At 52.7% G+C, this 25,470-nt stretch overlaps 1 protein-coding gene across 3 annotated transcripts in view; it reads left to right on the top strand.

Annotated features, from left to right (window-relative positions):
• Window positions 1-25,470, top strand: part of PLXNA1 (plexin A1) — a 239,455-nt gene that overhangs the window by 97,240 nt on the left and 116,745 nt on the right. For all 3 annotated transcript variants that reach the window (XM_059715601.1, XM_014605745.3, XM_059715602.1), the window contains exons 4-8: window positions 7,806-7,946; window positions 15,232-15,332; window positions 18,070-18,193; window positions 21,390-21,543; window positions 22,685-22,784. In XM_059715601.1, coding sequence (XP_059571584.1) covers window positions 7,806-7,946; window positions 15,232-15,332; window positions 18,070-18,193; window positions 21,390-21,543; window positions 22,685-22,784 — 620 coding nt within the window. The remainder of the gene's footprint in view (window positions 1-7,805; window positions 7,947-15,231; window positions 15,333-18,069; window positions 18,194-21,389; window positions 21,544-22,684; window positions 22,785-25,470) is intronic.

Raw genomic sequence — 25,470 nt, 5'->3', positions numbered from 1 at the left:
GAGCCACAGCCCAGGTTGGCCCCATGCACCTCAGCCAGGTAGAACTGAGGGACCCACTGTGGGCTGGATAAAATCCCTTGGCAGGCTGAATTCAGCCCATGGACGGTATTTAGCCCACCCTTGGCTCAAGTCATTGCATCACAATGCAGCCCATCTGCACCCTAAGGTGATTCAGTGTCTGTTTCTCCATGCAAGGACCTTCCTTGGGAGTGCAGAGGTGAGGAAGTGGCTGAGTGCGCGCTGTGGCCATGCCCCCATCCCATTCCTCTCTCTGCTACCAGGGTCCCCGTGTGAGATTGGATGGGTGACAGTGCCTTTCTGGAGATGCCACTGGCAGCCCTTCCTTCCCCATAACTCATGCTTTTATTGGGATTGGACATGCTGCAAACAGCTGCAGACAAGTCAATTATGATGATAAAACCAACTGGTTGATTCATAGCCATCATTAGGGATTTCGCCTTCAAGTGGAGCTGATGCAAACTCCAAGTGAGGCTGCAGTTGGACTGTGTGGGGCAGGTGGGAAGGGCTGGGAGCTGTCTTAACCTCAGGTACAAGCAGCAAGGCTGCAAGGTGGGCTGCAAGCTGGACTCTACTGCCTTGCCGGCAGATTTGGATTGACTTGTCTCCAGCACCTACTGGTCCTGGAGCTAGTGTCCAGGTACCAGCAGTTTGGAGAACTTTCTTCCCTGGCCAAATTGGGGCTAGGGCAGCCATCATCCGTGCTCTGTTCTGTCCCATCCCATAGCCTGGAGCAGGAAAATGACCTGCAGCCACAGATCCAGTAAGGAATGGAGCAAGTGCTAGAGCCTGGGTCCAAAGTCCAGTGGATTGAGTTGCATCCTTCTGCCAAAGTATTGCCTCACTGCTCTGTCTAGTTTGGCATCCCAGCTCTAGCAGTGGCTGCCATTGGAGAGACTGGAGGAAGTGTCCAATGCAGTTGCAGTTGCCATCTGTGTGACTGTTGAAGAGAACGAGAGCCTCACCTTTCTAAGCGTTGGGCATACACCAAAGAACAGGAGATCTGGCTCCTCTGAGTAACTCTTGCTGCAGATGGTATAACAGTTCTTCCAGATCTCCAGCCACAGCACTGGACCCTGATCTTTGCTGGCAGTGAGTTACCTGAAGTTGATTTAACACTCCCTGAGAGACTGCACCTCTCTTTGCTCCTTTGCTTTTGAGAAGTATTAGCCCATCCCTGTGTTGGGTTTGTATCTGTCTGACACATCTCCCAGAGATGGGGGAGGAAGGACACCCCTGGAGTTGAGGGATGGGGCAGTTTGGAGCATTTGCATGTCTTAAGGGAGCAGGACTTCCCAGGGTGGGGGGCAGAGAGGGCACTCCCATCTTGAGTTTATGTCCAGTGCTCTTTCATTGCCACAGCCATGTCTCCCTGCCATGCCACACCATTGCAGACCTGACCCAGCTCTTTCCACAGAGCTCCTTGTACAGCTAGAGTTCACCTCGGGTCAGTCTTTGAAACACCCCTGTTCTGAGCACGTGTTTCCCTGGGTGCTCCAGTGTCTGAGTGGGGCCTTGCGAGCTTTCATCTGCAAAAGTGCAGTCCCTGTAACTACAAAAGAAAAACCTGCTGATGTACTTGCACACATATCGGTCCTAATCATCCAGTGAGTTGTGCAGATCCTTTTGCACATCAGTTTCAGAGACCTCAGGGCTTTTCAAGTTGATCCCTTAAGTAACTTGTAGTGGCAAGTCTCGCGCATTGAGGCTCTGCCCTCTTGAGACGGAAGCACAGCGGCTGTGGTAGCAGCTGGAAGCATGGTCCGATCCCTATGAGATATTGCAGTGCCCAGCAGGGAAGCAGTTATGTTAAAGGTATGTGTGCATTGATGCTGGAATAGACCAGGGGACCAGCCCCCTTACTGCAGACACTCCTGACTTGCCTAGGAGTCCAGCTGCATGGGAGGATGGAGCTGGAAAGGCAAAGGGAGAGCTCTGGGCATATTCCAGGGCTGTGCTGGCAGAGGGAAGGGGAGGGTGAGGGATCTGCTTAGATCTAAGGGATGGGACATCTGACGTGCACCCCATGAGCTGGGGGACCTGGAGCATGGCAAGCCTTGGGATCACCCTGATGTCAGTTGGGGGACACTGGTCAATGCGACTCCTGGCTGGCGTTAGTTCACTCAGGCACCACTTAAATCCTCTGTATTTAGCTTAGAGCACTGGTTCCCAACCCTTTTGGACTTGAGGAGCCCCTCACTGGACTTGAGGAGCCCCTCCATAACCACTGTGAACAGAATGGCACCCATTTCAAACATGAGCATATAGATTACAGTGCTTCCTTCCATGCAGAGTAGGGATGGAGGGTCATCCAGGCACGCACAAGCCTGAGCCTGCACTTATGCACTTAGTTGATCTGCTCATCTCCTGACACCTCCCTTATCTCCTCATACTTCCCAGTACCCTTCAAAAGACCTGGCAACACCCCAGGGTACCCCCACACCCTGGTTGAGAATCACTAGCTTAGAGATTTTCACTTGGCAGGGTAAATCAGCCTGGCTTTCCTCAAGTCTCCTGACTGCTTGCAGACTTTGTGCTGGGTGCTGGTTCTGCTCCTTTCCAGTGAGCTGCTCCGAAGATTGTGTTTGCGATGGCATCATTCCTGATGAGATGACTGGCCTGCTGGGTGAAGCACCAGGCAAGCAACAGCCTGTGAATAAGAGGTTTTCTGGATGACTCTGCTCCCTTCACCCTTGGGATTACTCTCGAAAGCTGGGTGGAGTGAGAGCATGGGCCTGCTTCTCCAAATTTGGAAGGCCTCTCAGAGGCCTGAAGTCTTATCCTCACCCCAAAGGTATCCTCCCAGCCTCCCCTTTGCCTCTCCTGCCTTTGATGCCATGTATTCATGTGGCTGCTTGAAGCAGCCCCGTGTCTCCCGGCTGTGGGCTCAGCTCAGCTCCACTCACACGAGACAGGCAGAATGAGGGCAGGAATTCTGAATGAGAAATTAGCGTGAGTAATTATTAGTATTAGGTAATTATCAGCATCAGGATGAGCAGAAAGGTTAATAGATTTTTTTTTGGTAAATGTCTATTCCCATGAGTGGAAAGGGAGAGGGGTGGGCAGGAAGAAGCCGCTTTTGTAAGGGGGTTTTTCTGATTAACCTGCATCCTCTCTCCCCCCTTCCTCAAATACCCCATTGTTGGGGAGGGGAGCTGGAGGGACCTGGATGGAACTAGGTTCTCTGAGCTGTTGGTGGCACAGCTCCGTGTATGGAGCTGGCACCTTTCCGTGTATGTTCTGCATTTGATGCATCAGAGCAATGCACAGAGCTCCCCCCCACAAGCAGTGGGGCTGGAGGAGACCACCCTATCACGGTCCAGGAAGCCCCATTTCATCCGCATGACCCACGGCAGAGCGGTTCCTCCAATCTGTCCTCTAGTCTAGTGTTTAACGCCCCAAGGTCTGAGGCTCCAACTCTGTCTTGCAAGGAGATTTCTCCAGGCCCTGTGTTCCTCCTTCCCCATCTCTTTTCTGAATTCAGAATGAAAGGGAAGGGCCTGGGAAGGAAATGAAACCCAAGTGGACATGGAGGTTTGGAGGGTCAGTGAAGGCCTGGGGAGCATGAGGTTGCATCATGGAAGAGCTTTGTCTCTGAGTATAGGGATGGTCAAGTGTGCCATGGAAATATCTCCCAGCTTCTGGACTGGTGCCTTTCCCAAACTTCTTTAAGTGACCCATGGAGGACTTTTAAGTGAAACTTCTGTGCCTTTAAAAGCCCTCTGCTCCATCACCTTGTAGCATTTGGGCCACTCCAGAAACAGTTTAGTGTTTCCCACTTCCCCGAACCCAAAGCTGCTTTGGGCTCAGACAGTTCATTCCCTGCAGCAGCTTCTTCCTCTGCAGAATTGATGCCCGGAGCCGTGTGTGTATGCGTGCACGTGTCCCTCTGCACACCGCTCCCTCCTCATGTCCCCTGAGTCGTTAGGGGCTCGGCTCCATCCCTCATTGACTGGAGCAATTATTTTTTAGGCTTTTCCTGGAGCCTCAAATTAACTGGAAGTGCTTAACGTCTGTTATTTTTTTAATATGTCTCTTTCTATTTCCCAGCACTGCGCAGTGCAATAATGTAATGGGGAAATTACCCCGCTAGTTAAAAATTACTGCCAGAGCGACATCAGCCCATAGATCTATTTTAAAACCAGGGTAAAACTATATTGATTCTTCTGTGCCGCAACTCTGGCCCGTAAAAGGCTTGGAGAGGTGCGTTTGTCACGTTGCCATGGTGCGGGCATGGCGCGGGCGGGAGCCCTGGTCTCCCTGCAGGAGAGAGCAGAGACTCCTCTGTGGAGTGCCCGTGGCTCCGATGCTCTGTATGTGGGCGCGCGTGCTGCACAGTCCACTCCAGCCTGCCCGTCAGGGCTGCCAACCTGCTGAGAGCCGCGTGCGTAACGAGCAGGATGTGCTCGGTGGAGTTGCTGAGGATGAGCCCCCGTTGGTTGCTATCGCTGCAGCAGGAACTAGGAGCCCTGCAAGTGAGCCGCCAGCCTCAGTGCCAGGTGCTGTACAAGTGCAGAACCATATGGACGTGGACAGTATGGGTCATGCTCCTATCAGGTCAGGATAGGGGAGCCCCCCGCATTGGGAGGAAACCATGCTTGCCCCTTTAAAGCACCTCATTAGAGCCCCCTACCCCAGGGGGCTCGCTGACACGGCCTGCAGTAGACCCTAGGTTTGGGTTGTAAGTTGGAGAGGACCATGGCAGGGCAGTGCTGGGGGTAGGAGCTAAACTCAGCAGTGTGGATTCTCTACATCCTCTGTGAGGCTGTGCATGAGTGCAGAAGCTGGGGCTCTTTTTTAGGGTTTGCTGCAGAGGGAGGATTGAACGTGGGGTCCTGCATCCAAGCAGAGGGGCTCCTGGAAAGGGGCAAAGTTGTTCTACACGAGCATCAGGCCATGTAGTAACATCAGGAGGGGTGTCTTCTGCCCCCTCTCTTGGGGAGGGGAGAGTGACCCCTGTTAGCAGTTGCAGGAGATGTAGAGGTCTAGGCAGGGAGCAATAGGACCAGGGAGGGGAGTACAAGGCAGTGCTTGCAGGGGAGATCAACCGTCCTGCCTGGGCAGTTGTCAGCGCTGCTCTCGGCTTCTAAGAGTTGTGCCCCCCAGCCCCTGCAGCCTGTCTCCTTGCTGAGGCAGAGGCCCCACGCTCTCTAGTAGCTCAGGGGTCTCTTTCTTAATTAAATACATTTGTTTTGTAAAACTGACTAAAAATAATCCGGGGCTGGTGTGCGCGGGAGGCTGGCAGTGAATCAAAGGCGCCGCTCTAATTAAACGGGCCCCGGTTTGTTTGTGAGCCGCATACATTTCCATGCTAATCAGTCGCACACCGGGATCCTGCCTTCCCAGCCCCGTATCCTCCGCCTGATTGGGAACTATGCAAATGCCGGAGTCTATTTATTGCAGCAGGGAAACCAAGCTGCAAAGCTGTCTGTGGGGGTACGGGGAGGTGGGCGGGAGGGGAACTTGGCAGGATACTGGGGTGGGGAGTGGGTAGCTTGCCCTCTGGAGAGCCTGGGGGAGTGGAGGAGGGAAAGGTGGGTGCTTGCTGCAGGGGCTTTGGGGTGCTGCTTGTGGGGACAGGGAGAGAATCACTTGGCTCTTCCAGTGGGGCATGGGTCCTGCTGGGATCCAGCACTCCTTGTGCTGAGAGCTCCTGCCTCCCTCTCATTGCTTGGAGCAGCCCATGGTGCTTGGAGCACGCTTGTGTAATTGCAGTCACCAGTGGGGTGAGCTGTGTGTGCTTTGCCCATCACTGGGCCGTCTTCTTGCATATGATTGACTTGGAGCAACAATTATAAGACCAGTTTAAGGGTAGTTAACCAGTCTAATGCTCTCGAGGAAAAGGCATCTCTGCGATGTCACTATCAAATTTGTATAAAGGGCAGAGTGTTATTATATGGTCCATAGTTTGATCAGGATTGCCACAGTCGCATTTTGCAGAACTCCTAATGCACCATTTGTGCATCAAGTAACCGCAGCACCTGTGGCCAGTTCATATCCGATTTAGAGCCTTGCATGTTTTTTGTGGAAATTCAGACCCTGGAGGGCTTTATCGTTGGGTTGGAAATTAGAAGTTTATTCCGAATGGGCCTCACTGGGCCTGACTTTAATCAACAGCCACTTTTTTGGGCGCTGACACTATTCAAAATGGCCCTTCCTTTTCTTTGAGGCACATGCCTGAGCCCGAGTGAGCTTCAGAGTCAGGGGCCAGCGGCTGTGGTGGGCTTGTGATGGAGAGCCCTTGTGCCCCAGGTCTCCGGGCCCAGTTCATAGCCATCTTTTTCTGTCTGTTAAGCAGTAGCTTCCAAACTTCCCTGTCAGGACCCCACTGACAGCCCCAAACACCCTGTTACCACCTACCCGCACATGTCTTTATTGTGCTGAAGCTTTATTGTGCTACCTGCCCTTGTGCCTGTAATTACCAGAAGTTAAACCAGGGCAATTTAGCCTTTTCCACTTAGGTGTAAGCTGTTTCAGTTTAGCTCTCACCTCGGGGTGTCTGAGAGGGCAGTTACTTTAGAGCAGCAGAGGCATGGTAATGATCTGCCTCCCATTACTAGGGACACTTGGTATAATTGCAGGCTCAGAGGAATTAGGGGCTTGTAACTCCATGTTGTTTGGATTCACGACCTGGTTTGGGCACCCCTGCTCCAGAGGCTGCCTGAGGAGCAATGGAGAAACTGAGGCACAGGGCAAGGATTCACATTGCTGGGAGCTGGAGGCGACTGTCATTAGCACAGGGTGGCAATGGACTCTGGGAATGAGCTGTGCTGAGCCGAGTCCCCACCTCACGGTGGCTCTGTCCCTGTAAAGCCTCCTAGTGTGGTTACCGCCTGTTCAGTGTGACACCAATGTGCTTAGGAAGAGCTGTAATGTGATTGTGGGTGTAAAGGGATTACTGTGTTTGCCTTGTCCCTGACACTGCTCTGCGAGGTGCTTTCTGCCCCTCTGCTGCCCCTCACTTCTAAGTCTCTTATAAAGACTTCCCCAGGCCTGGCTCTGAGCAATGCCCTGTGCCTTGGATCTCAAGGAAGACTGAGGCAGGGTGGTGAGAGCCCCATCTGGTAGGTCCAGTCTGTTGGGCAGCTGTGGTCCAGTTGCGCCATGCTAAAGGGGAAGGGTGCACAAGCTCTTTTGTGGCTCATGTGGGTCAAAGCGTGGTTTGTTGCATCAAGTACTGGACTCCTCATTTGCCAAAGGCAAACTGGAGGGGACTTTGGGAAGAGCAGAATACCTGGGTGGCTGCAGGGCTCTGGTGATGGGGGAGAGGAGTGGCCTGGGGACACACTGGTGAGCAGGGACGTGGTTTCTGTGTGCACAGATCTGAAGGGGCAGATGCTGGAGGGGGTCTGTGGGGGTGAAGGTAACCAAAGGGTTGAGCAGATGGAGGTGCAGCCACTTGCTGTCCCAGAGGGGACATTCCCTTTTCTCTGGGGGTACTTTGTCCCAGCCTGTGTGGGATGAAGCCCTTGGAGATTAAGCCACAACCTAGCCCTGGGAGGAAGGGGTAGTGGGCTGGGTGGGACTTGTCTGTTTTCTCCCCTAACTCTTTCTGGAAGCTGTGCAGGGTGGAGCCCTGTCAGAGGAGACAAGGGCTGTGCAGGGTGAAGCAGGGAGGCGATATGGGCTTCAGGGCAGAGTCTGGGTGTATGTGTGAAGCCTCTCAGCCCTTGTCCTCGGGAAGCTCTCTCTGCAGTGGTGCATTGCCCCTGTGCCTCCAGCTCCTGGCAGGACTGCAGCATGGCTGGGCCACAACAGAGTACTAACCCACTCCCCTCTTTCTGCAGATCCTGGTGGACTTATCCAGCACCGGTGGGCACCCAGCATTGCAGTACGAGAATGTTGTGGCCCATGAAGGCAGCTCCATCCTGCGTGACCTGGTGCTCAGCCCCGACCGCCAGCACATCTACGCCATGACTGAAAAACAGGTAACTGCCTAGGTGGGGAGGTGGTGTTTAGGGGAGAGGTGGGGGGGGGGTATGAACACGGTGTTGCTGGCAAGACTGGGATGATGCTGGCAGATGAGGGGAGCTGCTTGTGTGAAGGGGTGGCAGCCATCTCACCTTGATTGTACACAGCAGGAGACCCCAGCATGTGCCTACCACTGCATGCCTGAGTGAAAGCAGCCTTGCTGCTGCAGCCCCTTTTCCAGAGCTTTGTCATTGTTCTTTTGCCTCTCCTCAGGGCTGGAGGCCAGCACGGTTTTGCTGGTTGACAGTACCATCTTCAGGTACTTTGGAAGGTGTTCCCAGGGAGCCTGTGAGATTGAGGTGCTGGCTCCTTAAAGTGCAGTGGACCTTGGGTGCCCAACTCCCTTCCTCTTCCCTGTGAGACTTTGGCTGTTGGCTCTGGTCACTTCCTCTGGACTCGTAGACTATCCTGGAGGAAGCAGAGGCAGGAGCTGATCAGAGAAGGGCTCCTTCCACCTTCTTGTCTTGCAGGACAATTGGGCCATTGCCGTGGTTTGATATGAGAACTCGGCAGTGCTGCACGTGGTCATGAGAGCCCAAGATCACCGGCACGTCTTCACGAGGCACATGCCTGCGCACACATGTGGGCCTGGCTCCTTCAGGGGGTAGTGTGCTCTCCTCACTTTTGCACTTCCCCTGGGAGGTGCTGATATCACCTCTTGGCAGCCCCCTACTCTGCAAAAAGAAGTTGCCTGAGGCTGGCTAGTGTAGAAAGCATGGGTCTGTCTGTCAGTTCTGGGCTCAGTGGCCGTGAACCTGTGGCACAGTCAGTTTGGTCCTTCTTTCAACAGCTTAAAAAATAGGTAGGGCTGGAGTGCCCCTGGAGACTGGGAGACCCTCTGGCAGGGCAGACGCACTGTGCTTAGGGGTACTGGGACAGCTGCTGCCACACTGGCGTAGAGGTCTCTGTTTCAAAGGATCATTGGAGTCTCAGCACATTGCTCGGGGGGTCGGGAGGGGGCAGCCCTGTTCTGTGTGGGGTTGTCCCCTGGCAGCTGCCTTGCTGCACGTCCCTGTCACCTTTTCCCTGGTTTGCTGCAGGCTCCCTCTGCTGCTGTCTTTGCCTTGTCACCCATCACTGCAGTGTCTGCTTTCTCCTTCGCAGGACAGTGACTTGTTGGATGTTTCACTGTCCCCTTCTGCCCTTTTCCATCTCCCCCCAGCCTTGGGAACAGGCATCCCCTACAGGGCTCAACCCTGTCAGAAGGGCAGTGGTGTGCTGGCGCCTAATGCTCGTGAAGGATAGCCAAGATGCTGAGATCACTGGGTTCCTGCAGCCCAGCGGGACTGCCTCGCACCCAGAGATGCCTGCCTTGGGCCCCCTTTGCTTTGGCTGGGACAGCAGTGCAGGCTGAGAGCAGAGCCTGGAGGGGGCTGGCTGGTACAGGGGCTGTCCTGCAGGGTGCTCAGCCCCATGGCACAGGCAATCCTGTCCTGGCTTTAGTCCCTTGCCCCAGGTAGTAGTGATTGTTGGCAGCTGCTGGACTCCCCCTTCCACGTCTTTTCCTTAGGGGTCCAGGCCTGCCCGCCCCTTGAAGGGTCACACGCTGTCCTGATAATGTTGGATGGAGGGGTGGGGTAAGGGGGTGGGCAGATGCAGTGAGAAAGGCACCAGTCCCCTGCAAGCTCTCGCAAGCGAGCTCCATTCCCACATGTGCATCCACCTGCCTCACCAGGTACATGGACAAGCGCTGTCTGAAGTCACTGGCTCTGAAGGGCTTCTCGTTATCTGTCCTGGACATTTTTTTTAACCTGCTGGCCCTGGGGGTGAGGAGAGCGTAGTGGCGTCTGGCTGCAGTTGCTAGGCAGGCTGGATGCAGCACACGCTGTTTCAAGTAGGGTGTGTGAGAGGTAGATAGCAGGATGGCCTCCGGTGGTCTTGCTTTGGCAGAGAGTGAGGACGAGTCCCGCAGTGCACTTAACCGTTTGGGAGCCATGGGCAGGCTTCTGAGCTGCTGGGTTTCCCATCACAGCCCGTCAACTCTGGCTCTGCTGGGCTTGAAGCAGTTTCAGAGCTACAAAAGGGGACTCAGCCTGCTCACTTCTTCCCACCAAAGGTCCCCAAGCTGCTAGCTGCATGGGACTTGTTATGCTGAGGCCAGAGCCTTGGCTTCGCACTGTGCGAAGAGGAGCTTTCCCCGTCTATGCTGTCTGGTGTTCCCATGCTTTCGCTTCCTGGGAGCTCTGTTCCCCTCACAGTGCCGTTAACCGTGGCTGCAGCTGTCCTCAGAGTGGGGCTGGAGCCTGGAGCAGAGGTGTGGGGGAAACCAGGATGCAGTAGGCCCTTGCCACTCCTGGCCCCATGGAATGGACCTTTTGGCTGGCGGTGTCAGGGCCCTGCGTCTGGGCTGTGCAACTGCGGGTGTGTCTCCATCTTCGAGTCTCCCTCCAGGTTGGAGCCTGCGAGGGTGGAACCACAGTTGTACTTGGACTAGAGGAGGCAGCTTGGCCAGTCTCCCAGGTGGGGGATGCTGGACTAGGGCCTTTGGCTTGTCTAGACAACCCCGGGGGATGGAGCAGGCCGTTCCCTCCTCCTCCTCTTTCCAGTTCCTGTTTCTAGTTTATAGGCCACCAGAGGCTTGGAGAAAACCTCAGGCTTTCCAGGTGGCACTGCAGGGCTTGGTGCAAAGAAGCTTTGAAATTCAGCAGAGTCAAGTCCACCAGCGCTGGTACCTCCAAGGGTCGGGGAAGTGGCTCCATGGAGAATCTCTCTGCACCAAGCCCCTTGCTACCTCCTCTATTTGCCCTCTTTTCCAGCATGTCAGTGGGATTTTAAATGCTTTGTAACTCATCCATCATGGAGCAGCCACTCCTGTTGGCCTCATGCTGAGCTGGAGCTAGCCAGGGGTTCCCGGGGCCAGGCTGTCCTGCCTGTGATGGACAGGGGTTGTGCCTGGGCCAGTAACAGCTGGGAGCTAGGAAGGGCTGATGGAATTGGGGCAAGATCCAAGCTGCTGCCTCCTGTGGAAACATTTGAAGAAGCCAGAGGATGGTGCTGTTTCTGGTACTACAGAGCCAGTTACGTGCTGGGGCCTCCCTGTTACTGAGGGCTGGAGAGGGAAGGCTACATGCCTGGGTCTGCAGGCTGTCCTCAGATAGCTCCCCCTTTCCTGAGGCCCTGCTGCCCCAGTGCCATTCAGCTGTGTCTAGGCATGAGGTGACTGGAAGGGGCTGGTGCAGGTGTCACTTGGGCAGAGTTGCTGGGTTATGCAGGAGCGTCCATGAGATGGTACCTTTCAGACTGAAAGTTTGTAGACTCCAGTTAAAGGGGCAACAGGAAGTGTGCTGCTCCCCAGGAGGTCTAGGGAGAGAGATTGGAGGGAAGACAGTATTGGAGGAGGGAGGACAGGTATTGTGGAGAAGTTGCCTAGAGGCTGGGGAAGTTCTGGGAGGGAAATGTCACTGAAATGTAGCTGCTCCTGGCTGCCTCCCTGCTGTCACCTGGTTGCAGAGCTGAGGGCAGGAGTGAGAGAGAGTGGGGTGCCATGGCAAGGAGAGGGGCTTGCTCAGTGAACTCTGGGGGCGGAGGGGGGGATAGAGAGGGATGCTCTGTTTTGTTTTTGCTGTTGCTATCACCAAGAGTAGCAGGAGACGAAGGCTGAGCACCAGCCAGCACCCCGTCTGGGTGTAGAAGGGTTGGGGAAGGACACGTGACATTTCCGAGGAAGGGATAAGTGCTGTGGCTGGGGGGATGGAGCCCCCACCCTCTTCCTCCTCCTCTCCTGGTTGATGTTTGCTTTTGGGCCCAGGGCAATGGAAGGGACAAATAAAAACTGGAGTGCTACAGGTGTTCTCATTAGTATGCAAACCAGAAGATTCTGATTGGCCAGCCTTATCTGAGCCTTGCAGCTATCACACGCTCCGGAGTCTGTGTGCTCAGCATCTGGATGAGCCTCTTTTCCCTGCTGGCCTGGCAGCATAGAGCAGCTGGGTGGGTGTCGCTGCCTGGATGGGGTGTGCCTACCTTATTTTCTGTGGCTGAAATAAATGTTAGGTTCTGCAGCCACCAGCAAATGCATCCTCTTCCCTTCCTCGCACATTGTCACCCCCTTCTACCAATGGGGAAACTGAGGCACAGGGCCTCAGTGCAGGATGGCCTTGCTTGTCCCTCAGTGCAGAATGTGACCAAGCTAAGTCTGGCGACTTCAAATTGGTGAAACCATGTCCTGGATTAAAGAGCCCTTAGGGCTCCCTCAGCTTCCGAGCTTCACACAGCTCCTTGAGAGCACTCTTCTGCCAACCTCAAGCAGGTGCGGGTTGCAGCTAGGCTGGAGGCTGCTGTGTACCACACAGGACCAGCCTGGCTAGGGGGAGCAGGCTTTGCTTGCCTGCTACCCCAGGCAATGGTGCCCAGCTCCCACTTGGAGAGACTGGGGGAGGTGGGTTCTCCCCCTATGACTCTTTCAAGCCATGGGATAGCTTCCGTGTGTGCCAACCTGGGGGCCAGTCATGTGGCGATGGTTTTCTTTTTTGGGCATCGGTTCTGCTGGGGAGTGGGCTGAGATCTGCCAGGCTTCTTCTGTGTAGGCCTTCACTGTGTGTCATACCTATTGAGGCATCACCGAGTTGTGGATGTGTGCAGCGCCTAACACAACAAGCATGGCACACAGAGACGGTGCTCTGGTGGCTTTTCATTCAATCTTTTTGTCTCCTGGCTGGCAAGCAAAAAGCTTTCCCATCTTGTGAAACCTCTCCCTACCCCAGCCCTCTCCTTAATAAAAATGAGCTCTTCCACCGCGGCCTGGCATTATCAGGGTGTTGGCGGAAAGTAATTAAACGAACAGTTGTAACAGAGCTCGGAGGGCCAGAGGAATGAGGGGATTTTAATCAAATCTAGAGGAGCAATTAATAAAGAGCGTGTAACCCTTTCAGGCCTGCTTCTGCAGTTATATTAAAGTATTGGCAAGTATTGGGGTCTGGTGGGCATCAAGGACAGGGATTGGCCAAAGGGCAGCCTATTTTCCTTCTCTCTTTTGAACCCAACTAATGCAGAGGCTGGCACGAGCTCCAGAACATAAGGCCAGTTGGGCAGCAGGGGAGTGATGCCCCCCTTCACCACATCTGCCAGTGCCCTAGCTCTGATCTGGAATATCTGTCGGGCTCAGTTTGGGGAGCTGCCTTGCTGAGGCGCATGGACAGCTGGGTGGGCCAACACCTAGAATAGCCGGGGCGGGAGCTGGAGGTCAGGCTGAGGCTGCCTGTCACACTGTGTAGGTTGCTGAGGCCCAGAATAGCAGAAGAAGCTGGAGGTACCTCAACAGAGCTGGAGGAGGGGTGGGATTGGTGTGGGAGTGTAGGGAGCTGCATGTCATGGGTGAGGGGAGTGCATCTGGGGGGAGCATTGTGCACGCACGTAGCCCTGTGACCTTTCCAGGGTGGTCCCCAGGCATGAGAAGGGGCTGCCTTGTTGCTGGCACCTTGGCTTTCTCTATGTCACTCATGAGATACTTTATCCGCCCAAGGTTCAATCTAGACGTCATCTAGATTTCCCTGGCTTTAAGTGAATATCTGCCCTCCCCTCATGTAGAGCCTCCAGGGGAGCTGAGAGACATGGGGGACCTATTGAGGAAGAGGAATCCTCATGGGGCTCTTGCTTTCTTCCTGTTGTCGGTCCCCTTGGGGAGCTCAGACTTTGCTGGTCTCCCTAAGGCAGGACTCTGGAACACCCTTTGTCCTGGGAGGTGACCTCAAGATCTTGGATGATTGGGTTAACCTGGGGTGGGCAGAAGATATGACCTGATCCAGTTCCTTTTAACATCTCTCCCTTTCCCATGGGCTGAGGGTCAGGGTCTAGCAGTTGATGTCCTTTGCCAACACTATCACGGGTGGTCACAGTGGCTAATCGTGATGTTCCAGGCTAGGGGCAAGGCGCTGCTTGTAAGAAGAGAGTGAAAAGCAGAGCCATGTGCTTTGGGAAGGAGCAAGGTGTGCGCAGCTCCCTTAAAGCTGGAAGGCAGAGGGGGAGTTTTCCTGTGGCTCCGCAGTCAGGTCCCATGTGTCCCCATGCCTGAGATGCAGCCCTGGTGTCTCTGCATCGGTAGTTATGTTCATGCCTGCGTGAGCTTTTCCAGAGCTGAGCAGGGAGCTGTTTATGGGGCTGGAACAGCCCGAGTGTAGTGGGCTCAGGGGGCTTCTGCTCCTGGAGACCAGATTTTACCTTATTTGACCCCAGAAAGACTCTCAAGGTAATGAGGCATATACAAAGGCACATATCCCTGGTCCTGCTGCTCCCTGCCTGGTGCTGAGGGAGGGCACAAGGGCTTTGTATGAAGACTGGGTGTGTGAACAGGGCTCCTCCAGACACATCAATGTGCCCAGCACTGAAAATCCTGCCGTATGTGTGGATGCTGCCAACCTGTGTCTGTTCTAGTGGCAGGGCCAAGCAGTGGGAGGGGGGGCAGAGCTCCTTTGCCAAGCTCCATACTTACCCTGGGGCTTATTGCCACAGTGTTTTCCAGGCTGTCTGTCCTGAAAGAGGCAGCTTGGTCCTGTCCCAGGGGTGACTCTGTGTAGCAGACCCCGCTACTCTGGGAGCTCTTGGAGACCTTCCGGTGGCAGCACATCAAGGCCTTCCCTTCCCTGGGTTAGTGAGGCATGTGTCTGGAAGCTGTGAGCGGGGCAGGGAGGCAGGGCAGTCAGCTGGCAAACGTGGGGCCCTGGTGCCCAGGTGCTTATCACAGCTGGGCGTGTCTGGCTGTCCTGGCATGGCAGGGAGAGCCTGGGCTGCCCAAGCTGCATGAGCGAGCAGGTCTGTGCTGCCTGGGCTCTCAGTTGTTAGCCCGGCCCTTTGATTTCCTGAGCCTGGGGCAAAGGATGAGATGAAAGCACAGGAAGGGGCCCTCTGCCTGCCCCTCCTGATCTCCAGAGCCTAGGCCCTGGGCTTTTGTCTTATATCTGTTAACTACTTCATACCCAAGAGCAGGGCTCTTCACCCAGTATGCTGCAGGGTCCAGCGCCAGGTGGGGAGAGTCCCAGTTCATTTTCCTCCTCAACCATGGTGTTTGTCTTGTGGGATCCTTGTGTCCTTCCCAGTTCCTTCCTTCCCTTCTTTGTCTAGACACTGTTGCCATCTGCCCCCCAAGTGAGGTGCTGCCTTCTGCTGGCCAAGCCTGGGTGCCCTTTTCTTTGTCCCTCTCTCCTGAGTGTGGGACTCCCCAGGGAGATGGCTGGGTCAGAGCTGGCTGTCCTGCAACTTCTTGATGGCAGGCGAGGTCATCATCCCCCTGTCTCTGTCTCCCTCCAGGTGACACGGGTGCCCGTGGAGAGCTGTGAGCAGTACAAGAGCTGTGCGCTGTGCCTGGGCTCCAGGGATCCCCACTGTGGCTGGTGTGTCCTTCATAACGTGTAAGTACACTATCTGGCACGTCCGGCCCACCCTGCACTCCTCCTGCCTGGCTCTCCTCAGGCTGCCTGTAATGCATCTTCCCCGTGCCCAGTACCCGGAGCCAGGGTGCAGCAGGGCTCTGAGCCAGCTGCTGTGGCTCTGTCCAAGGTGTATACTTAGACCCATTGCTGTGGCCTCTGAGTGCCTTCCGCATTAAGCAAATGAGTTATGTGGGTAGTTCTCTTTGGCTCTTTGCTAAAGCTTGGGGCTGTGCTGGTGTCTCTTGCTTCTGGCTCCTTGCTCCCTGCTATCACAGGCCTGAGCCCTCATTGACAGTCCTGATGTTTCCCTTTTCTGCTGGCCCACAGCTCTCCCCTTCAGATCTGCATCCTCCTTGTTCTCCCCCCTGGGGAGTCCTCACCTGCTCAGGGTGCACTGTCTGCACTTCCTGACTGCATGCTTAGCCCCATGAGCCCTGGTGATGGGAACAGAAGAGCCCAACTCAGCAGATTTTCCTCCGATCTTCCCATGACAAGTGGCTCCAGCCACTGCTGCTGGTGTGGCACTCGCTGGCTCCACTGAGCATGCAGGGGCAGCAGGGAACCCATTGGAGAGAGGCACTGGCTGTAGGCTGGGGAGGAGGGGGGGGGCATTTGGCTTGTGCTGTTGCTCTCTGGCTGACTCCACCAGCTGTGCTGCATGCCTTGGAGTGACGTGCCCAGTGCGGAAAGGGCGCTGGATAGCAGCCTGCTGGGGTCATGCAGCACGTGGAGGATGTGCCGGGTGGCTGAGGATTAGACAGCAGCTGCCCAGAGGCTGGGCAGGAGGTCTCCCCCGCCATACGGATCGATGCCAGCCCCATGGCAACTGGAGGCCTTCACCCCATGACCCTTGTGCAGCTGCTCTAATGCCCTGTGGCAGCTGCCGGGGATGAGCATCAGAGACCTGACTGGCCTGTTAACTCTTTGGATCCTAGGGTGTTTTATCCCTGCAGTACCATAAATTTTCTTGGCCTGGGCTGGCTGTTTCCAGATGCTAGTGGGAGAAGCCAAGCCTCGTGGAGCATGGCTCAAGGGTTTGAAAGGGAACTGGGGTCTCCAGCCACCCCTCTGGTGCTTGTCAGGTTGCAGTCTGTGCTCTAGAGGGAGGAGTATGAATGTGAGGGAGGTTCTGGCAGGTGTTGACTGGGGCCTTCTCCAGAGCCTGCCTTTCTCCTGTGCTTCCCAGGCAGCAGAAGCAGAAGTCACTGTCTTTCCCCCGGAGGGTAGGTTTCAGGTCAGAACCAAGGAGCCCAGGAACAGGTGCTCTAGCAGTGGGATACCACATTGCGGTGCTCATCCAACCAGCTGCAGACAGCTGTGGTTGAGTGGTGAGGCTGGCACAGCTGCAGGGATAGACTGAGAGGCTAAACCATTAGGGCCCTTCGTGCTGCCCTTCCTCCCCTCTTGTGTCTGACTGGAAGTGGCTGTGTCATTTCACAGATAAACCACGGGCAGGCAGCTCCTTCTCGCTTGTGCTTCAAGCAGCGGGCTGCTCGTACTGGCTGTAATTTGCTCTGGGAAGCTAGAGACAAAGACCCTGTCCCCTGACAGTGGGGCTCAGGGCTTAGCTCCCCCTGGCAAAGAGGGAGGGGAAACACAGTGTTGAAAAAGGGAAAAACAGATGACAAATCTGTTTTCAGCACATGGAAGACTTTATTCCAAGGGATGAAATTTGAGTGCCTCATTGGAAGTCCATCTCTCCTGCCATGCAAAGCATTTTAATTAAAGCTCCCAGCCTTGACCTCCTTCCACAAGTCCTTTGGGGGCTGGGGAGGGGCAGGCCAGAGTGTGTCTGGGGCATGGTATGATGCTAGTGCCTACTCAGGAGATAAATCGCTCAGATTCTAGCCAGGACTTTGAAACTCTCTTTTTCTCTTTCTCTCTCTTTTTCTTTTTCCTCTTTGCACTTAATTAAATGCTTCCTGTAATGAAATAATGTTAGCACAGATTCAGGGAGAGCTAGCTGAGGGATGTGGTTGGAGCTCATTAAGAGAAAGCACTTTGACAGAGCTGGGTTCAGGGGTTGGGGAGCAACTCCAGTATGGAGGTAGTGTGAAAAGCCTGAGCTGTGCTCTGAAGCCTCTGGAAATGTATAGTATGGGGGTGCAAGAAAGCAGCACTGGGAGCAAAGAAGAGAGGCCAGGGGACTTCAGCAGGGAGGGGCTGTGAGATTGTGTACTGCTCTCTCCTCTCTGAAGAGCTGGTCCATAGCATGGGGAAGGACCCTTGTGGAGAAGGACTACTCAAGCCAGCACATGGCTGGTACTGAGTGGCTTCAGCAGACCTAAAAGGGGAGAGGATTAGGCTCTTCTGGGGTGCTGCAGTGCTGTGGGACTGGAATACAGATGGTGCCTTGGTTCTGGGGTGTGGTAGATGGATAGAAAACTGCGGGTGGGCAGTGCTGTGTGTTGTGGGCATTGGTGGGTGCAGAACCTGCCTGTCCAAACACATGCTGTTGAGTGTCTGCAGTTGTGCTGGAGCTACAGAGCATTTCAGAGCCTGCCTGCCATGTCACATTCATTCTGTATTCCATCCTGGGAGACATCTGTCCTTGGTCCTCAAGCCTTGCCTCATCCCTGAACCCTGCCTAGGGCCCTATGCAGCAGTAAGTCCCAGGCTTTCCCAGACGCATAGTAGTGCTTAGCTCTGAGGCTGAGGAATAACTCTTTGATCAGGGGATTCTCTTTCTCATTGTGCCTGTTTGATCCCTCTCCAGTTGCTCACGGAAGGACCGGTGCGAGAGGGCTGACGAGCCTCAACGCTTTGCCTCTGACCTGCGCCAGTGTGTCGAGCTCACCGTCCAGCCCAAGAACATATCGGTTACCATGTCTGAGGTCCCGGTAAGACACTCACCTCGCTGGTACCCTCGCCAGCTACCTCCTGCCTCAGGGGTAAAGCAAAGGCAGCATTTAGAGATAAGTAAGCAAGTCTACAAGTGGAGATTAGATAGCCATTAATATACATTAGATGTTATGAAGTTCAGGACATTGATACGGGACATATGAGAAAATTCTTCACTGGGAAGCTAAGGTTAATCAGGAAAAGATTGAGTGAGTTTATTAGGATGAAAAGGAATCCTAACAGTGATAGAACCTGTAGCCTGGAGATGGTAAAATGGTTAACCCTGACTCAGAAAAGGCAGAAAGGTTTGTGGGATATGTCTGCCCTGCATTTGGAAAGCAGCAGGATGTCCTTGTAGTGTGTGAGGTTGATGAAACAACTTTTAGTAACTAAAGAGGAGATTGGATGACATTTGCTAGTGATAGACCTGTTTAAATCCTCACAGGCCTGGGTAACTTGCATGTAAGAATTCTAAAAGAATGGGCTGAGGAGATCTTTAGCCTTCCGATGTCAATTTTTAATAAATCAGGTTGATTCCAAGGGAGTAGGGAGCTTCCAGGAGACTAGAAGGGGACTTAGGTTGGGCTCATATTCAGAAAGGGCAGTTGAGATGACCTAGGTAACTTTAGGCTGGTGGTCTGTTATCTGTCTTGGACAAATGAAGGCAGAAGCTGATTTGGGATTTAACTGATACAAAATTAAAGGCTGGGATTATAATTAATGTTAGCCACCATGGTTTGATGACCACAGGTCTTGTCAGACAAACCCGATTTCACCTCGGATGAGATTACATGATAGGTTGCTAAAAATGACTGTGCCAGTACAATATACTTTGCCTTTTACAGGGCATTTAACTCAATGCCTCTCAACAAGGTGGCCAACAATGAGCATTAAGTAGGAAAGCCTATATTAAATGGATGGCTACCAGAAAGATCTCACACCACAGTTATCAGTGTGGAATTGCCATCCCATAGGGTTTTTCTGGAGGGGTTTTGCAAAGATGGGTGCAAGGCCTGATTCTGTTCAGCATTTGATCTGGAAGTAAATGTAAGTGTTACCATCTGGTGATAATATGTGCAGATGGCACAAAGATGGTTTAGAGTGGTCAGTACCAGTGAAGGAGGGGGCAGTTGTAAAAAGTGATCAGGGCTGTTTAGGAAACGGGGCCCTTTCAAATGAAATGTGTATTAATGTAACTAGACATCTAAGAATGCAGGCCTGTCCTACAGAATGGGGATTTGCACCCTGGCAAGCTAAGGCTTGAGAGAGGATTTGGGGTCTGGTGGAACGTGAGCTCTTAAGTGTGACATATGGGCCCAGGGTGGAGGGGGAAGACTAATGCACATCTTGGCTGTATGAGCAGTTTGTATTGTTGGCTACAAATGTCCAACTCAGGATCCTTAAAATTCTGGTTTATTAGGCGGATTGAAACACTGTAATGAGTTAAATCATAAACCTTGGGGCTGGTCCTTCCATCCACCCACCCCCACACTAGCAAGCTACAAGAGTCAGGTATACCTATCCCACAGGCGCTGGAGTCTGTCGTTGGGGCTTCTTTCATCGTAGTGTTATCTTCCAGAAGGGGGTCGCCAGCTGGTCCTTCTGGCTGGACAGGTCGGGTGCTGGTCAAGTTGGAGATGAAGAGGGTGCCACTGAGGGTCACTTTTCACTGTTTATCTGTTCTTGGCAGACTTTGGTGACTCCCCAGTGTTCAGGTTTGCCCAATCCAGGGGTCGTTGACCCTCGTGGGACTTCCCCCCCTCGGTGGCTACTGGATGGCATCTGTCAGCCCCAGGGGTCGTCCGCATGTACGTGCAGGTTTGGGAGTCCATTGATGAATTTTGAATAGGGCTCTGGGAGCGGTTGATCTGGAGATATTCAGCCCAAAAGTTGGTCCCCGGCGTTGATTAACTCAGGCCAGGGCTTCTAGCCCTTGATCAGTGATGTTTAGAGATTTCCCGGTTGTTACGTTGTCTTCTGTTGAATTCTTCCATTGGTTGATCTGCAGTTTCCTTAGGTGTTAATTGCTGCCTGCTACTGTGTTACACATTCAATCACTGATTCACTCGCTCTTTCAGGGGCCAGCCTGATACAGGGAAGGGCAGATTGATTCCTGCCCTTGTTAACATTGTTACAATGTATAACTTACTTATGAAACTAAACACATTTAGTTGAAAGTTGAAAGGTGAGGAGTATAAAATATAAGCTACAAAAGTAATGCCATGGCACACAAATAGATAAAAATACCAAAATACAAGGGGAGATACAAAATGCACACATACAAATTTCAAAACACAATTCCTTATCTTAAAGTGAAAGAAAGAGGAAGGAAGAAAAGGTAGAAGAGGAAAAACATATCCAAGGAGGGGAGAGCAACTGCAGGCAAGAGGAAAAGGGGCTGTCTGCTACAGTATTGAGGACTAGGGAGGTGACTTCATTTTTGTGTGTGACTGGATGAAGCTGATGTCTTGAATGCTGCACTGTCCTGGTGCTCCCAGTCTAGAAGAGGCTGTTGGAAAAACCAGAGACCTTGCAGAAAAGAACAATCTTGACTGATTCAAGGGCTGAAGAGACTAAAAGAGCTCAATCTGTTTAGCTTATCAGAAAGAAGATGGAGAGGTGAGTTGATTACAGCGTATAAGTGTCTTTGTGAGGAGCAAATGCTGGGTGCTGAAGGGCTCTTTAACTCTTCAGAGAAAGGTGTAACAGGAACTGGTGTTTGGAAGCTGAAGCCATAGACATCCAAGAGAGCAATAAGGCACTGAGTTTTTGCTTTGAGAGTGGCTGACAGTGGGACAAACTCTCAGGGAAAGTGGTAGGTTCTCCCTTTCTTGATGTCTTCAAGCTTAGATGCATTCTTGCAAGATATTCTTTAATCAACCCAAAGCCATTGGGCTCAATCGAAGGAAAGCCAGGTGGGATGTAGTGGTCTGTAGTGGAATGTGGAGGTCAGACTTGAGGGGTTAGTGGTTCTTTCTGCTCTTACACTCTAGGTTTCACCTCCCGCCCTGTCCTGTGCATTTCCTCAAGGGGGCAGGGGTGCTTGTTTCTGGGTTGATGGCAGGTTTTCTGCTAGATTTGAGGAAGGGAAGTGGGACTGTTTTTAGCCTTTCCTCTGGACTGGGGCTGTTCATGATTCAAGAGCTCCTTTCATTAGCTGATTCACCTGGTGACGATTCTTCCTCTTGACCCCAGCTGGTGCTGCAGGCCTGGAATGTCCCAGACCTCTCGGCTGGGGTGAACTGCTCCTTTGAAGACTTCACTGAGTCCGAGAGCCGCATCGAAGATGGGAGGATCTACTGCAGCTCTCCCTCTGCAAAGGACGTCATCCCCATTACCAGAGGCCGGGGTGAGTTTGGGGAACCATGCATAGCCCCTGACATCAGTGTCCCCAGAGGCTGGGAGAGAATCCCTTTACAATTACATATACACACATATGGTCTGTTGTATTTATCTTGCACAAATATACGCTCTTGTCTGCTCCCAACTATCATGCATATGTAATCCTGGGACCCAGGTGATTTTGGCAGTGTAGTAGTCCTCTCAGGGCCAGGGCAAAGAGGCTCCATAATCCAAAGCTAGACAGGAAAAACCATAGAGAAAGGTGTGTGGGGATGAGCCCTGCTTGGGCCTGAGGAGGATGAACTGGAGGAGCTAGCATGTCTTCTTCATGTCCCTTTGGGAGAGGCTGGCCTAGCTGAAGGGCACTGCTGGCTGCACCTCTCCCAGTGGAGGACCTGAATGGCTTATAAAGGACCCAGGGCTCTGCATGGACCCCAAAGCAGGAGCTTGGGGTGCAACATGGGTAAACACAAAACACAATTCTTCTGAAGAAGGACGTGCCTTTAGGGATCAGTCTCTGGAGTGTGGGAAAGCAGTCTTGGAAGGAAGGAGGATTGAACTCCAGATAGGAAAGGCAGAGTACAATGGTCCTGTATCTGGGAAGGAGTAGATGTTTGACTGTGATCTATCCTATCTTCTCCCACTCTTTAAGCCCGACTGCATACTGAGTGCCTGTGGCTGTATCCTGTTGAGGGCTTTTGTGGTTGCCCAGCTCCCTAGCATGGGAGCATCCTTCAATGAGGCTTGTGATTTCATAGTGAACTCCTTAGGACACTGCCTGAGGCTGTAACAGAGGGATTTCAGTCCTCTCCTTTGCCATAAACCCTTGCCCAGGCCTGTGCTCCTCCACTCCTACTCGCCACTACCTCACAAAGTAGAGGCATAGGGCTGAGTGACCTCACCTGGCCTCTGAACTCTGCCAGCTGGTTGGAAGGCTGCATGGTGAAGTGCTCCCCTTCTTCTTGGCTCAGGAGTTAGGCCATTGTCCTAGCTAATTGGGGTTAATTGGGATCTCTGCTCTGCTCCACCACAGGCTTCACTTGCTCAGTGCTGAGCTGTGCACTGGGTTTCCTCAGTCCCTTTCTGGTGTGTGACCTCCCCTGCCAGCACACCTTTCTGAATGGCACGTACACCTGGTTCTCTTTCAGGCGATAAGCGAGTGGTAAAGCTCTACCTGAAATCCAAGGAGACTGGAAAGAAGTTTGCCTCTGTGGATTTTGTCTTCTACAACTGCAGTGTCCACCAGTCGTAAGTCACCTGGGCATGTTCTGGGAAAGGGGCCAGTTGGGGCAGACATGGTGGGGGGCACAGACTAAGACAGGTGGAGGCCAAGGGTGTCAGCCGTTTTTCTGCATCTCACTGGGATTTGGTGGAGGGGGACTGGGGAGCCAAGTCATCTTGTTCTCCTCTTAAACTTGTGTACGGTGAAAAGGGGTCAGGCCCCTGAGAACATGGAGGAAGTCTCTAAACACCTGTGCTTTATAATTCATCCTAGCCCAAAAGGCCTGATCCAGCTCTAACATGGGGGAGGTGGACTTCTTTCCAATGGCTTAATCAATAGAACTATTTGCTAAGCTCCAATCAGCTGCGCTCTTGCAAATGCCCTGCCAGCTGTTGTGTTGTGCAGATGTGCATAGCAGAGTGTTAGTGAAGGCATCTCCTGGCTTGTGGAGCCTTGAGGGCTGGGTTGAAGGGCCACAAAAGCTTAGAAACCCCCACGTCTCCTTTCTGGATGCCAAGCACTTTGATCTGGAAGTGAGAGCAAGGCAACCAACCGGAAGCCAATGCTGTGGCTTTGCCAGAGTCGCTGCTTCCAGCAGAATCTCATTTGCACAATTGACTTCTTTTTGCAAAGCCTTGGAAGGAACAGGCTGTTTGTTGGAGTGCAGACGCTGTAGCGATCGCTTGGACTTCACGTGCTGGACGTCTTGTTATTCATGGAAACTGTTAACATACAGGGTGAAGGACTTGGCTGGGGAAAAGCCGTAAAGTCCTACATTTTCCTACCAAGGTACTTGCCTCTCAGGGCTGCTGGATGGCAGGCTGGAAAGTCACAGCAAGGCTTAGTGGAACATTTTGCATATTATGCAGCATTTGCCCAAGAGTTTTTTTAAGTAGAAGGAACTGTGCCTTTGCTTTCTCTCCCAGCTGTGCTGAAACCTACTTTAAACATTGGCCTTTGGGATGTCTGAGCTGTGCTTGTACTAAAACAAGGCATGGGAAATGTGAATTATCAGGATATCCAATTATGAGTTAGACAGCCTGGCAGTTGGGGCAGGATGTTAACCTTAGGGAAGAGATTGGCGTGGATGTGAGCCTACAATTCAGAGGTAGTGACTGTGAGTGGTTCTCTTGGCTTGCCTGATACTCTCTGGTGATGGTAATGTTCAGGCTGGTCCGTGGAACAGAGCGATAGATAATTCCAGGAGAGGGGCTGTATAGTGATCTGGGTTGGACTGTTTTCTGCCAACGGCTCTAGTCCTTCAGAGGGCTGACCCAGAGCTCTGCTACAAACAACTTCAAAGCCGATTCTTCAAACAGGCTGCACTTTCCACTTTGATCAAGGTTGAGAAGCAGTGTCTTGGGGTGCCTCCAGGACACCTACAGTGAATGTTCGTGCATCAGCATCTGGGGCTGCTGGCAAAGAGAAGAGCCTGTGGGGACCTGGCTGTACCTGTCTGCCCAGGACATGTCCACATGCAAAAGGAAATGTTAAGAGGCCCTGGGGCATAGTGTCTGGACAGTAGAATGGAGCAGTCAGGACTGTGATGAGGGCTGCGGAGACAGTGATATACAGCAGGGAATACACCTTCTAGACCGCTCATGCTGGGGAGGTGAGGTTGGTCTCACAGCTGGGAATTCACTACCACCTGCTGCTTGTGGAGGAAACAGGAGAGTGAGGCAGGGGGGAGCATAAAACATGCCTCTCTCTCACACCTTGACTCACAAGTAGAGCTGTGTCTCCCATCTCCCTTCATATCGTGTGGTTTCAATAACATTAGATCAGCTTTGGCTCAGGCAAGTTGCTTGTCATTAGTCTGCAAATCCAAAAGCAGATGTGTTTTGTTTTTTTAAATAAAAGAAACAAGACTTTTGACTATTAATGGTACCAGATATGGCCAGATCAGGGCCTCATCATCCTGCCAGCATGGAGGGGAGAGATGATGAGGGAAGTGACATTTTATTTTATGGGCTTGAGATAAACATCAAAAAACCCCCAAACCCACAAAAAAGCACTGACTGATTTATAACCACGTTGGTGTTTAATTTTGGATGCATTATTTAAAAAGGCTAATTACGGAGGCATTAATATTTATGGGCTCCGGTTGGAGCTGATAGAAGTGTCTCTGTTCAAGGCTGTTGAGCATTATTATTATTTTCTTTACGTCAAGGATTTTAGAGTTTGGAGGCAATTTTAATTGTGTGACCTGCAGTCAAGTCATAGCCAAAGAACATGACAATATCCAGGATGATGCAATACTTTTAAATACCATTTGCAGATGGGAGTCTTTAATGGATCTCCTCAGAGTTAATAGCCTCTCAGATCCAGGATTCATATTTTGCAGAGGAAAAATCTATAAGTCGGCCTGATAAATTCTGTATTAGGAACAATGCACTTTTCTACAAGGCTAATGTTTTTCCTGTGGAGTTTTCTGATCACCACGCATTATGCGTTTCTTTCACGTTTGGGCAGCTCTTGCTTGGGCTGGGAGCTGAGGTCCTGAGCGTTAAATCATTTGTCTCCTTGAGGATGAAATGTTTTAGAAGAAATTTTCAAACCATTACAGAGAGACAGTAAAATGGCGAGCTGCTTCTCTGCTGGTGCAAATTGGAGCAGCAGCAGGGAAGCCAATGGGGCTCTGTAGACTGATGCCAGCAGATCTACCCCGACATGTTTGCATCTGGAAAGGTGCCTGTGATATTCACAAGCAAA

The sequence above is a fragment of the Alligator mississippiensis genome, chromosome 12, assembly GCF_030867095.1.
Source record: "Alligator mississippiensis isolate rAllMis1 chromosome 12, rAllMis1, whole genome shotgun sequence".
NCBI classification, from domain to species: domain Eukaryota; kingdom Metazoa; phylum Chordata; order Crocodylia; family Alligatoridae; genus Alligator; species Alligator mississippiensis.
The sequence above is the reverse complement of the archived record's forward strand: the minus strand, read 5'-3'. Positions and strand labels throughout refer to the sequence as shown.